This window comes from Periophthalmus magnuspinnatus, chromosome 1, assembly GCF_009829125.3.
Source record: "Periophthalmus magnuspinnatus isolate fPerMag1 chromosome 1, fPerMag1.2.pri, whole genome shotgun sequence".
In the NCBI taxonomy this organism is placed as follows: Eukaryota; Metazoa; Chordata; class Actinopteri; order Gobiiformes; family Gobiidae; genus Periophthalmus; species Periophthalmus magnuspinnatus.
Window position 1 is genome coordinate 26,142,490 of NC_047126.1, and position 12,779 is coordinate 26,155,268.

Here is a 12,779-nt window from a genome sequence, read left to right on the forward strand (position 1 = left end):
CTTTTCATTTTGAGAAAAGAACACAGCCTAAATATGTAAAATTTATGAATGAAACACAACACATTGTGTTGCTTTTGATGAGGAAACAACATTATAACACAGATCAAAAATAGTGCAGCTTAGGCCCTTTAACCAAACACTGTTGGTATTTCTATTTCAACTCTTGCTTTAGTGACTGTTAATACGGCATTGACCCATATAGTGTTGTCACAATACTAAAATGTCAAACTTGATTTTGATACTAAGGAATAGACTTGTTACTCAAAACCGATTTTGATACCATGATGATAATAAAAAACATTATTTAGACAATAGAATGTGATTTTCAACATTACACTGAAGTATTTTCTTTTATATTACCACGTGGTAATAATAATTATTGTGTAATCCCTCAGTGGTCTACTAGGTTCCTTAGTGGTCCATGGGCGTATACTAGTCTATGTGTCTTATACTTGAATTTGACTTTTTTAGTATTGATACCTGCTTAAATGAGTATTTAGTTTTGATATTAGTTTTAGTATCAATCTGATTTTCAATACTTTTGACAATCCTAGACCCATATAATTTACATTTTTCATAGCTCACAGTAATATATTTCCAACAGTCCCTCTCACTTGCCATGCCCATGTCAGGAGCTCTCTGGTGGGTGCGTAAAGCCACACTGCTGTGCTTTGAGGTCGGGGTAATAAATCTACAGCTGTGAACCAGTTTTCACCTCAATGTTAAAGAGCGCACACATATTCGACAAAAAGGGGTTGTGCAAAGGATAGACAAACCCAAAATGCAAAATCTGTACACTCAAGCTCACAGTTAGTTATCAGACCCCAAAGCAGCAGCAATGATCTGAGGACATTTTCAACATGGCGGAGTGTAAAGTAATTAAATAAGTTCTTAGAGATTGACATATTGCTTAAGTTTGTGAAAGAATTTTTCAAGACAAATCTGCAAATTGAATGGATAACCCAGGAGCACCATGGAGACATTCGAAATAGCTTTCAGAATAATTGGAAATATTTTGTATCAGAAATTGTGCCAGCAATACAGAAGTGAGCGGCCAACTTGTTTTGATTTAATAAGTTTGAAGAGTCCGAAGAGATAAAGGGAGAAAAACGCATTTTTACCACTTTTCTAATGCCCAAGGTCAGTTTATCTTTTGTTTTATTGGAATTTGTTGAATTTTGATGCACAGGACTTTAAATGTTTAAATGATATTTTTATTTATTTATGAGACAGACTTTTGTGAACTCTTAGCAGTCAAATTAAAAGAACTGTATGTCATTTTTATTTTAAATTATATAACCATGACCATTCCCAGATACAAGATAGCTTTGACTATTATTATTATTTCTATTATTATTATTATAATTAATAATAATAATAAGTTGCAGTTTCCCCCAAATACGCTACCTTTATTTGAGTAATGTTAAGAAATACTCTTTACTTTTACTTGAGTAATATTACTTTTAAAGGAACTGTATGTAGTCTGCACTCTTACTGTTTTGAAAGGTACTACAACCACACCTGAACCTGTGTTGCCAGAGCCTTAACCTGCAGACAGAGACACATACAAGTTTTTTCTCATACTCAGTTTATGGACAGGCCTCAAGTGAAAGCTCAGAACTCCCAGAATTCATTCAATGAGCTGCAGAGGCTGCACTAGCACTGATTGATGATTAGCTGCAGATGCTGGGGCTTAGGGAGATTCAGAACAGAGAGAGTCCTTTTAGGTTTAAATCAAGTAGATTTCAGGATGAAACTGGCAAGCCAAATAAGAAATGTGAGGTTCATTCTCCTTTCTGATTGGATAATAGTCTTGAGAACCAAAGTGCCAAACAACTTGATCATCATGTCCAATATTGAAGAGTAAATCAGCATTAGAACTGTTATCAGTAAAAGCTACATTTGATTTAAACATGTTTACCTTGTATCTGGGAACACTGACCGGTTTGTGAAATTTACACTCACATTCTTCCATACAGTTCCTTTAAGTAGTATTAGTCATGAGTCCACTACCCACCACTGGATCACTTATCTTAGCACATCTGTTTTCTTATATAGCTGGAGTTGTGTTTTGTTTCATTCACACATGTTTGCGTAGCCCTTTATTATTAGCCTGTCTACATCTCTGAAGCTCAAAATGCTCTGTTTGACATTGTGATGTCATGAAGCGATAGTTTTCAGGTTAACAGCTACTTTTACCTTTGGTTGAGGAGAGATTGGCAATTCCATTGCTGAAATAATCCAAATGATTCTAGTGAAGGTGTATGGAGTTTAAAAACACAGTGGAGCACTTCCTGTGTTACCACATGACATCACAACATGGAACAGTGTTTTCCATCCATCCATTTTCTTCCACTTATCCGGGGGTGCGTTGCGGGGGCAGCAGTCTAAGCAAGGACTCCCAGACTCTCACCCCAGACACTTCCTCCAACTCCTCTGGCCTCCTCCCAGTAGGACATGCCCGGAACACCTCCCCAGGGAGGCGTCCATGAGCCATCCTGAATAGATGCCCGAGCAACCTCAGCTGGCTCCTCTCAACCTGGAGGAGCAGTGGCTCTAATTCAACCTCTTCCCGTGTATCGGAGCGTACAGCCACTCTGCAGAGGAAACTCATTTCGACCACTTGTATCAAGTAAATGCAAGTGCAAGTAAATTGAAAGCTTTGTCTTTTGACTCCTTCTTTACCACGACAGACCGATGCACCTGTCAATCTCATGCTCCATCCTTCCCTCACTCGTGAACAAGACCCCGAGATACTTGAACGCCTCCACTTGAGGCAGGGACTCACCACCCACACGGAGAGGGCAAACCATCTTTTTCCAGTTGAGAACCATGGGCTCAGATTTGAAGGAGCTGATTATCATGCCAGCTGCTTCACTCGTAGCTACAAACCGCCCCAGTGCCTGCTGCAGGTCCTGACTCGATGAAGCCATCAGGACAACATCGTCCTCAAACAGCAGAGATGGAGAGGAACAGGTCTGACTTACTGCCGGCAATGCGAACACAGCTCCTGCTCCAGTCATACAGGGACCGGACAGCCCTTAGCAAAGAGCCCCGGACCCCATACTCCTGGAGCACCCCCCAAAGGACACCACGAGGGACACAGTCGAATGCCTTCTCCAGATCCACAAAACACATGTGGACTGGTTGGGCAAATTCCCATGAGCCCTCGAGGACCCGATGAAGAGTATAGAGCTGGTCCAGTGTTCCACGACTGGGACGAAAACCACACTGCTCCTCCTGAATCTGAGGTTCAACTACCAGCCGGATTCTCCTCTCCAGTACCCTGGAATAGACCTTACCAGGAAGGCTGAGGAGTGTGATTCCCCTGTAGTTGAAACACACTCTCCGGTGTGTTTTCCATATGAGAAAATAACTCAGCCTAAATATGCAGGGTTGAATTAAGCATGTGTGAATGAAACAAAACACAACTCCAGGTGTGTTTATGATGAGAAAACAACATTATAACTAAAATATGTTGACGCCTGCTTGAAATGTCATGAAATTAGTTTATGATTACTATTTATTTATGTGAACACCGTGAAGTAACTGTATAAATTTGGATTGTAGATGGTGCCTTTTTGCTGATGAACCAATGAACTGCACTCCTAATGCCACTCTCCACGGTCCACAGCTCGGACTAGCCCTGAGCCCCGAGTCGGGAACGGGATCGGGGTCAAACCAGGACACCACTGGGAGCCAGGGCGGAGGGACGGGTGGAGGTGGACTTTGGGTCACCTCTCTGCTCGGCATCACTCTGAGCGTCATGTGTGCTATTGGAGTGCTGGGAAACCTCTACACTCTACTAATAACGCGATCCGCTGCTTTACGACGCACCGGATCCATGTATGTTTATATTATCAACCTAGCGTTAGCCGACCTCCTGTATCTCTCCACCATACCGTTTGTGGTCTGCACCTACTTCGCTCACGACTGGCTGTTCGGAGAGGCTGGATGTAGGATTCTTCTAAGTCTTGACCTACTCACGATGCATTCGAGTGTTTTTATTTTAGTTGCAATGAGCGCCGAACGGTACCGCGCAGTCGCTAAACCGTTCGTTGCACATAGATCATCCTCCAGAAATCGCAAAATGGTCGCCGGTTTCATATGGGGCATATCCCTAATCTTGACGCTACCAATGATGATTATGATCCGGCTACGCGAAGGGAAACCCAACGTCGCAGGACTGGTTAAACGGATGTGTTACCCAACTTGGACTGCAGATGCTTTCAAAGTTTACATCACAATATTATTTATAACCAGCGTCCTACTTCCTGGATTGGTTATCGTTGCGTTGTACGTGGGTCTCGCTCAGAGATATTGGGTGGTTCAAGCACGATTAGGAGCAACTAACCGCTCTGCACGAAGACGAGGACTTAAACAGAAAGTTGTAACAATGATTTTTAGCATTGTGGTTGCGTATTGGGCGTGCTTTTTACCGTTTTGGGGTTGGCAGCTAGCTAAACTGTTCTCTCCAGAGCTGTTAAGAGCCCTGTCACCGGCCGCACACAATTACATCAACTTTTTTGTGACTTGTTTAACATACGGGAATAGCTGTATCAACCCTTTCCTCTACACTCTCCTAACCAGGAATTATAAAGATTATTTGGCCCAGAAAAGCCAGTCCAATGGTTCGAGTAGAGCAGATCCAGGGTCAAATGTCACACCCCTGCACGACCTGTAAAGAGGGAATAGTATGGACCAAAATTATCAGTTTAATATGGAGTTCTGTCAACTGGACATAAGCAGAGATGGGTAGAGTAGCCAAAAAGTTACTCAAATAACAGTAACGTTACTTCAAAATAGAAAGTGCAAAGAAGTGGTCCAAGAAATGACTCAATTAAGAGTATTTGGAAAAACTACTACCCAAGTAAGAGTGTAACTATCGAGACAATAGAGTGTATATAAAAATGGACATAGCTAACATGCTCCATATTCACCTCTATAACCGCTCACCTTGATGAGCTTCATTTGACTGGAGCCGTACGCTGTGGGTGACGTCACACTCAACTTACTCCACTTAACACGTAACATCTGATTTATAATTTGAAGATAATGTAATCTGAAGTACAAAACATGAATTAATGTAAAAAATCAGGTATGTTCGAACATAAAAAATAACAAAGTACTATTTCTTTAAAAAGTTACTTAAGTAAATGTAACTGAGTACTACCCACCTCTGAATTTTGCACTTGTTTTGTTATGTAAAAATGATTTCAAAATATTGTCATCTGTTATTAGTTGTCAGTGTAATAAAATGTCCATTCTCATCTCTCTAATTCTCTTATTCTACTCGTTTTAAAATGATTATTTTTTTACTTGGACTTGCACTCAAACTTGCATTGGGAGATTTACAAACTGGAGATGGATTAGTTCTAAGTAGGGTTGCATCGAAAGAATTGAAAATCAGATACGAATCAATACTAAAACTAGTATTGAAACTAGATATCCACTTGAGCAAGTATCCATACTAAAAAAGCCACATTCACAGGACAGAAATTAATCTTTGTTGAACAGCTTTATAATGATCTTGAGCTGTATCAGAACAAGTACAAGACACATGTATACACCCATGGACCACTATGAACCTACCTTTTTAAAACTAGGTGGTGTTGCTTTTAAATTGGTTTTACTTCCACACGGGCACACTACTACTCGAAATAAGCTCTCCTTTCCAGGCTATCAGTATTACTACTCCTCCTACTACTACTCCTCTCACTCCTCTCACTCCTTCCCCTGTACTCTCCTGTCAGTAGAGAGTAAATTGTCTTTGGAGAATGTATGTTGTAACTGTGAGATTCCTCGGGCCTCAGACGCTGCACTTTCAAGTCCTCTTCATAATTACTGCTTCTACGTCACCATGGCAACCCATGTCACGGAGACCAGGTCCTATAAGAGCTGTATGTGGCTAATGGTGAAATGTAGGGTCTTATATCCCTCAGTGTCCAAGTAGGTTCCATAGTGTTTCTAGGTGTATACTACTCTGTGTGTCTTTCTATGTGTCTTATACTTTTTCTGATACAGCTCAAGATCATTATAAAGCTGTTCAACAAAGGTTCATTTCTGTCCTGTGAATGTGACTTTTTTAGTATCAGTACCTGCTCAAATGAGTATCTAGTTTCGATACATGTTTTAGTATCGATTATTGTCTGATTTTCAACACTTTTGACAGCCTTCGATGACATAACAACATTCTATCAGGCGGTAATCTTCAATAGAGACACGGAGCAGCTAAAATTAATGCTATTAAAATCCAGATTTGAGTTGTAATGCAGTGAGTTCTTGTTTTTAGTCAATGATAGAAATGATCAGGTTCAACGTTTGTGAATTTACCTTTTGGATATTTCATGACAAAGTAACATTCTAAGTATGTCTTTTCCCTTCTGGTCTGCTACTACTACTGCTACTATATAGTTGAAATAAGCTCTAAATATGTCTCTCCCTTCTGGACTACTACTACTATTATTACTGCTACTACTACAACAACTGTCTTATTGAAATTACCTCTAAGTATGGTTCTTTAGACTACTAATAATATGACTACTACTACTATTACTACTACGATGATGACTACTACTACAACTACTGCTACTACTATTGCTACTAATACTATTACTACCACTACTACTACTACTACTACAACTAGTTTCTCTAAGTATATCTCTCCCTTCTGAACTAGACTGCTGCTAATACTACTATTACTACTATATTATGGATGCACCGATCTGATTTTGGTATTGGATATTGGATACTGAAAAACTTGCTGGATTAGATCTCGGTTTCCAAGTTGCTCTGTAGGTACTTGAGGAATAAATAACAGCTACGAAACACATTTGGATCAGTTTTGTTTTAGTTTATTTTTGTTTACAGGAAATAAAATCCTGCTTTCAGTCTCTGCACTGATATCGGGTATTGACAGATAGTTAAAGTAATAGTATCGAAATCGGTATCGGAACTGAAAGAGCTGGATCAGTGCATCCCTGTAGCTGAAAAAAGTTGTATGTGTGTCCTAGGAAATGTGATGACCTGTAAAATAATCTGAGACTGGCTTTAACAAACTTTATTATTTATGAAAAAGTGTTGCAGATGTTTCTTGTCTGGACTATTTGATTTTCAAGCCAATGATGCGAGCGTCTCCGGACACATCAAAGTACTTGTATTTCACATCTCCAAGTCGGTTTGGGAAGTCCATCATGGACCCGTCACAGAGTCTGATGTAGAAACTCTCCATGTTAAAGTTTATGTAGAACTGGGGAAAAAAAACAAAGAAATAAAGTAAATTATTCAATGAGGATAAACACTCAGTACTGCAGTAACACAGGGAGGACACGCACACTGCACTCAGGGAGATCAGGAGTCTAACCCTCAGCCTCCACTCAGAGAGGAGGAGACAGAGAGGCCACAGTAACGACATATTTGCAGTCCTGTCTTATCTTAAAGCGGATGCACAGGGACAGACTATGTACCCACCATCACTTTTACAATATAATAAAGTCCTTTTATTACACAATGCCATAGTAAAACATTACAGCTCCATTATCAGTTTGGACTCAGGACAATGTAATCACTGCTTTATGTCACCAGGTTAAACTCAGAGGACAAGCCCAGCCTTTAACATTTATATGAGCTACTGAATGTTCATCAGCATTACATAAAGAACTTCAGTAAAATGTATAGGACAGTGTGTGTGAGGAGTCTTAAAAGGTTAGTACAGAGGTGATATGAGCGTGAACTGTGTGTGTGTGTGTGTGTGTGTCCATATTGTAACAAGTAATATGGGGATAGATTCCCGGCCAATCAGCTGATGGGCCATTAAGTGACATCACACTTAACAACTTAATAAAAGGTTACACTCTGTACATATTTATATCTTCACAACCTAATGATAAAATTGTGATTTTGAGGACCAACCGTTTAGTGAAATTGCCACTTTAAATCCATGTTGTATTTTTTCTTGACATTTCAGACCATCTTGAATTGTATCAGGCTGTGTTTGCTAATGTGTGCATTGTGTCACCATGGTAACTGCTGAACATTCCACCATAGACATCCATGTAGAACACCCCATAGTGTTATGTGATGTTACCTTGCACTCCTCGCCTCTGCAGAAGGGGAAGACCATGTTGCGGTGCTCCTCCCCCCAGCAGCCCCCAGACTTGGAGTTAAAGACGATGATGTTGGTGTCTCCACCGACCTCGAAGCGCGGGTTAAAGTGCAACGCGATGTTCTCTGGGTCGTGACCGATGTTTATGGAAAAACTGTGGTGGAGAGGGAAAAAAAATAAAATGAAAATAGTACACACCTCCTGGCAAAGGTTTGGACACACCCTCTTCCTATGTTTGCTCTTTGATGTCTTCTGTGTGTATGTACAATGAGACAAATATATGATGCATATATTTGCATATATATGGAGTTATGAAGTTAAATAACTCAACTAAGTATTTTTTATATCTTATATTCAAATCCTCAAAGTATTCATCCTTTGTTTTATGGACGCACTGCAAACCCTTGGCCTTCTCTCAGTGAACGTCACAATGAATTCTACTGAAACGGTTTTTACTTCACAGTTCAGAGTGTCAAAACATTTGACTGGTAGTGTGTAAATCTTTGAACAAGATTAATGTTATCTGAGAATATTTTCTTTTAAATTTAGTTGGATTTTTTCATATATTTAAAGGGCCTGGACACATGTTTTATGTATTTGAGTAAAATGTGTCTTGCCCCAGTACAGATATACTGTATAAGCTGTGCTTGAGGTTAAAATAAGTCAACTGTGTTCTGTCTGCACCTAATTATAAAGCATTTTATTGTCCAAGCATCAGTAAGTGTGCTGTTAGCATTGTTTGCAGTGGTTTGACGTAAACTCCACTCTGTGTGACACATACTGCAATACTTTTACTTTCCACCTCTGATGTACGACGCATTAGTAGTTTTAAAGGTGTTATTGAAAACAAGTAAAAACATTTGTCAAGTAATTAAAGGTCCTATATTACGCAAAACTGACTCTAGTCAGCTTTAAGCCATGTTGGAACATGTTACCTCATCAAAAATATTTGAGTAATGCTGCATTATTAGTCTGTCTATACATCACCAAAACTCAAAATGCTCTGTTCCACCTTGTGATGTCATGAAGCGGTAGTTTTCAAGTTAACAGCTCCTTTACCTTTAGTTCAGTAGAGATTGGCAAAGGGAGTAAAGGTGTATGGAGTTTAAAAACACAGTGTGCCATTTCGTGTATTACCACATGACATCACAAGGTGGAACAGAGTTTTTCAGTTTGAGAGAAGAATTCAGACTAAATATGCAGGATTTGTGTGTTAAACATGTGAATGAAACAAAACACAACTCCAGGCACAACTCCAAGTCAAAATGGCCAAGTAATTTAAGTACAACAAGCAAATACAACTTAACGAGTCAAAGACCATAGTCAGTCTATGAACTCACGAGCAGCAGTCGTCACTGGGTTTGACGCGGATCTTTAACTCCTGCCCCTCCTTAAACGCCATGTCCTTGACTTTCTGTGAGAGGAGAAACAAGTGAGAGCATGTGAGAGAGGAGAAACAAATGTATTATTCCAGGATTCATTAAGACAAAAGGTGTAGACAGATGTGGCTTTGAAGTGACATCAAATTATCAATAAACATAACAATTTAAAGTAGAACTAGTGTGCTTGGTTCAAATTATTTTGGTCCAAATTATTGTAGATTATGTTTGAACCTCTTTATTTGGTTGGTGTAGATTTATGCAAACCTGACAAAACGGGATTAGAAAACATGCAAAAACTACTGCTCAGCCTGCTCAACACCACAGCACACACAGCCCCATCACCTCCCTGTAAACAGCCTCGTGCACACTGTGCACACACAGAGAGCTCAAAGTGCTCTAGCTTCTATGAGCAACATCTTGTGTCTAACAGCATTAAATGCCACATAAAGTGCTCTTGAGTTAAACAGGGAGTAACAATGACTTCTCTGAACTGAAAATATTCATGTCCTCAGAACTGGTGCTGATGACTTAGTGCCGTTTAACTAAACTTTATCCATAGAATTCTGCTTTTCTTATCATTAAAGTGAATGAATAACCAGCTCAATAGTGTCCAAGTGCAATAAAGTCATAAACAAGAGGAAGAAAAAGAGAAGGAGAGAGGGAAGTGCATTAGGGATCATTATCTTCTATAGAAACTAAACAGATAAGACTTCTGCCCTCACACATTTACCCAGGGAGGTGGTGGTGGAGGAGGAGGAGGCGGAGGAGGAGGAGGCGGAGGAGGAGGAGGCGGAGGACAATGGTCAGCTCATTTAGTCTTATCCACTATTGTCGACTATTTACCATAAGTTGATCCAAATGTTAAACTATGGTAACAATACTAAAACTAGTATCAAAACTAGATACTCATTTGAGCAGTTATTGATACTAACATAGTCACGTTCACAGGACAGAAATGAACCTTTCCTGAATATCTGATCTAGAGCTGCATCAGAACAAGTATAAGGCGAGCAGGTGGTGAACCCCCCACCTGAAAAGTGACACTTTTACACCAGCAATCAGAGGTGGTAGAGTAAGGTTACTTCAGAATAATATTACTCAAGTAGAAGTACAAAGTAGTGGTTCAAGAAATGACTCAAGTAAGAGTAAAATGTATTTGGTAAAAGTACTTGCCATGTTGGGACAGAATCTGTAGTGAATGTAATTTGAAGGACTAAACTTTAAATAATCCACAAAATCTGGTATTTTCAAAGGACTGACACAAAAATGTCACAAACTAAATCGTATCTGAAGGAGCGGTCACTTCATAGTGTTAACATAAAGTCACTTGTAGACTTCGATAAAAATATGGCTCAAGTAGAAGTAAAAGTAAGGTGAAAAAAGGAAAGTACTCTAAAAACTAAACTAAATGTAAGTGAGTACTACCCACCTCTGACAGTGATTACTAGTAGATGCTTTTGTGATAAAGTAGGTGTTACCACATATTCAGTCACTTATTTATTGTCCTGATTATTGTATTGGCTCTACATGTGACGTCGATCTAATCTTTACAGCAGTGAATACCAGGAATACCAGGAATTATGAGAACGCTTTCAATATTAATTTCCATGTAAAATATTAGTCATTGCAGGTTAACAGAAAAAATCCTCAAAAGTCTGCTCCAAACCATAAAGATTGCCTGTAGACCCAAACTCATCACTGAACGTTAGACATTAAAATTATTCAAATTAAATTATAACTGCACAGTACTGCCTGAACGTTTTATATTTAATACATAAACATGGAACTAGCTCATTGTTTTTGTTTCCTTCTTACAAATCGTAGTTGTGAAAGGTGATCTATTCACAAGCCAAATCATAGGTTACCAGGACTAAAGGTCTATACCAGGACTGAACCAGGACTAAACCAGGTCTAAACCAGGACTGAACCAGGACTAAACCAGGTCTAAACCAGGACTGATCTAGGACTAAACCAGAACTAAAACGGCAGTAAATGGCTTATATAATCAGATCTATGCCAAATATGGACAAAACCAAGTTGAACCCAGGTCTAAAACAGGACTGAACCAGGTCCAAACCAAGACTGAACCAAGAATAAACCAAGACTAAACCAGGTATAAAGCAGGACTTAACCAGGATTAAAGCAGAACTAAACCAGGTATGAACCCGGCCTGAACTAGGACCAAATCAAGTCTAAACCAGACCTGAACCAGGACTAAATGGCTTAAATAATTAAGTCTAAACCAAATCTGGACAAAGCCAAGTTAAACCCAGGTCTGAAACAGGACTAAACCAGGACTAAACTAGAACTGATCCAGGACTAAATGGCTTAAATAATCAAACCAAATCCAGATAAACCCAAATTGAACCCATGTCTAGACCAGGACTAATCTTATATTAAAGTATTAAAATTAAATTATAACTGCACAGTACTACCCTGCGTTTTTAAATTTAACACATAAACATGGAAATAACTCATTGTTGTTTTTTTTTCATACAAAGTGTAATTGTGAAGAGTGAAATGGGATGAAATTAAAGTATTACAGTAACTGTTATATTGATTCATATGCACTGCCCTAGTTCAAATAAATAAAATTACAATATTTTATCTTGAATCTAATCAGTTTGAATTGTTTCTCACCATGTTGGCTTCAGTCCGTGTGGTTTTCGCTGCAGAGACAGAGACTGGACTCAGGCCTCAGCCTTTATAACTGCAGCAGGTCACATGACTTCAGTCTAGGAAGTCATAAACTTTCTACAAAATAAAAAAGTGGTTTTAAAGAAATAGAAACAAGAAATGAAGGACAGATATTTTTCATTTGGCATTAATGTGATATAATGGGTTCCATTCCAAGACCTCCAGGGCTAAACTAGGACTGAATCAAGGAGTAAATCAGGGCCACACAAGGACTAATCCTGGACTAAACTAGGACTACATCAGGACTAAACCAGGACTAAACCGGGACTACACCAGGACTACATGGACTGACTACAAGCCAGGGCAAACCAGGACTAAATCAGGGCTAAACAAAGATTAAACTTGGTCAAACCAGGACTGAACCAGGACTACACGAGGACTAAATCAGGACTGAACAAAGACTAAACGGCTTAAATAACCAGGTCTAAGCCAAATCCGAACAAAACCAAGTTGAACCCAGGTTTAAAACAGGACTAAACTAGGACTAAACTAGGTCTAAACCAGGTTATGGATTAGTGAATGAGTAAAGTTATGGCATCATCACAACTGTATAGAATATAAATGGATGGAAGTCTGATTTATATGGTAAAAAATAA

General features: G+C 39.2%; 2 protein-coding genes across 2 annotated transcripts; one reads left to right on the forward strand and one right to left on the reverse strand.

Annotated features, from left to right (window-relative positions):
* Nucleotides 1-3,595: 3,595 nt before the first annotated feature.
* uts2r4 (urotensin-2 receptor 4) lies at nucleotides 3,596-4,686 on the forward strand. Its single transcript, XM_033975556.2, has one exon. The coding sequence runs from the start codon at nucleotides 3,596-3,598 to the stop codon at nucleotides 4,682-4,684; it is 1,089 nt and encodes a 362-aa protein (XP_033831447.1). The 3' UTR covers nucleotides 4,685-4,686.
* A 2,359-nt stretch (nucleotides 4,687-7,045) lies between these two features.
* lgals2b (lectin, galactoside-binding, soluble, 2b) lies at nucleotides 7,046-12,265 on the reverse strand. Its single transcript, XM_033975567.2, has 4 exons — nucleotides 12,127-12,265; nucleotides 9,445-9,518; nucleotides 8,087-8,258; nucleotides 7,046-7,249 (listed from the first exon to the last, which is right to left on the reverse strand). Exons 1-4 carry the CDS (start codon nucleotides 12,127-12,129, stop codon nucleotides 7,103-7,105), a joined length of 396 nt encoding a protein of 131 aa, XP_033831458.1. The 5' UTR covers nucleotides 12,130-12,265; the 3' UTR covers nucleotides 7,046-7,102.
* Nucleotides 12,266-12,779: the final 514 nt, after the last annotated feature.

Bases quoted from the DNA above. Each gene is read 5' to 3' on its own strand.
- uts2r4 (XM_033975556.2), top strand. From the start codon at position 3,596: ATGAACTGCACTCCTAATGCCACTCTCCACGGTCCACAGCTCGGACTA.
- lgals2b (XM_033975567.2), bottom strand. The intron at 8,259-9,444 runs GTGAGTTCATAG...TCTCCACCACAG, and splicing joins CCCAGTGACGACTGCTGCTC to TTTTTCCATAAACATCGGTC. The intron at 7,250-8,086 runs GTAACATCACAT...TTTTTTCCCCAG, and splicing joins GCAGAGGCGAGGAGTGCAAG to TTCTACATAAACTTTAACAT.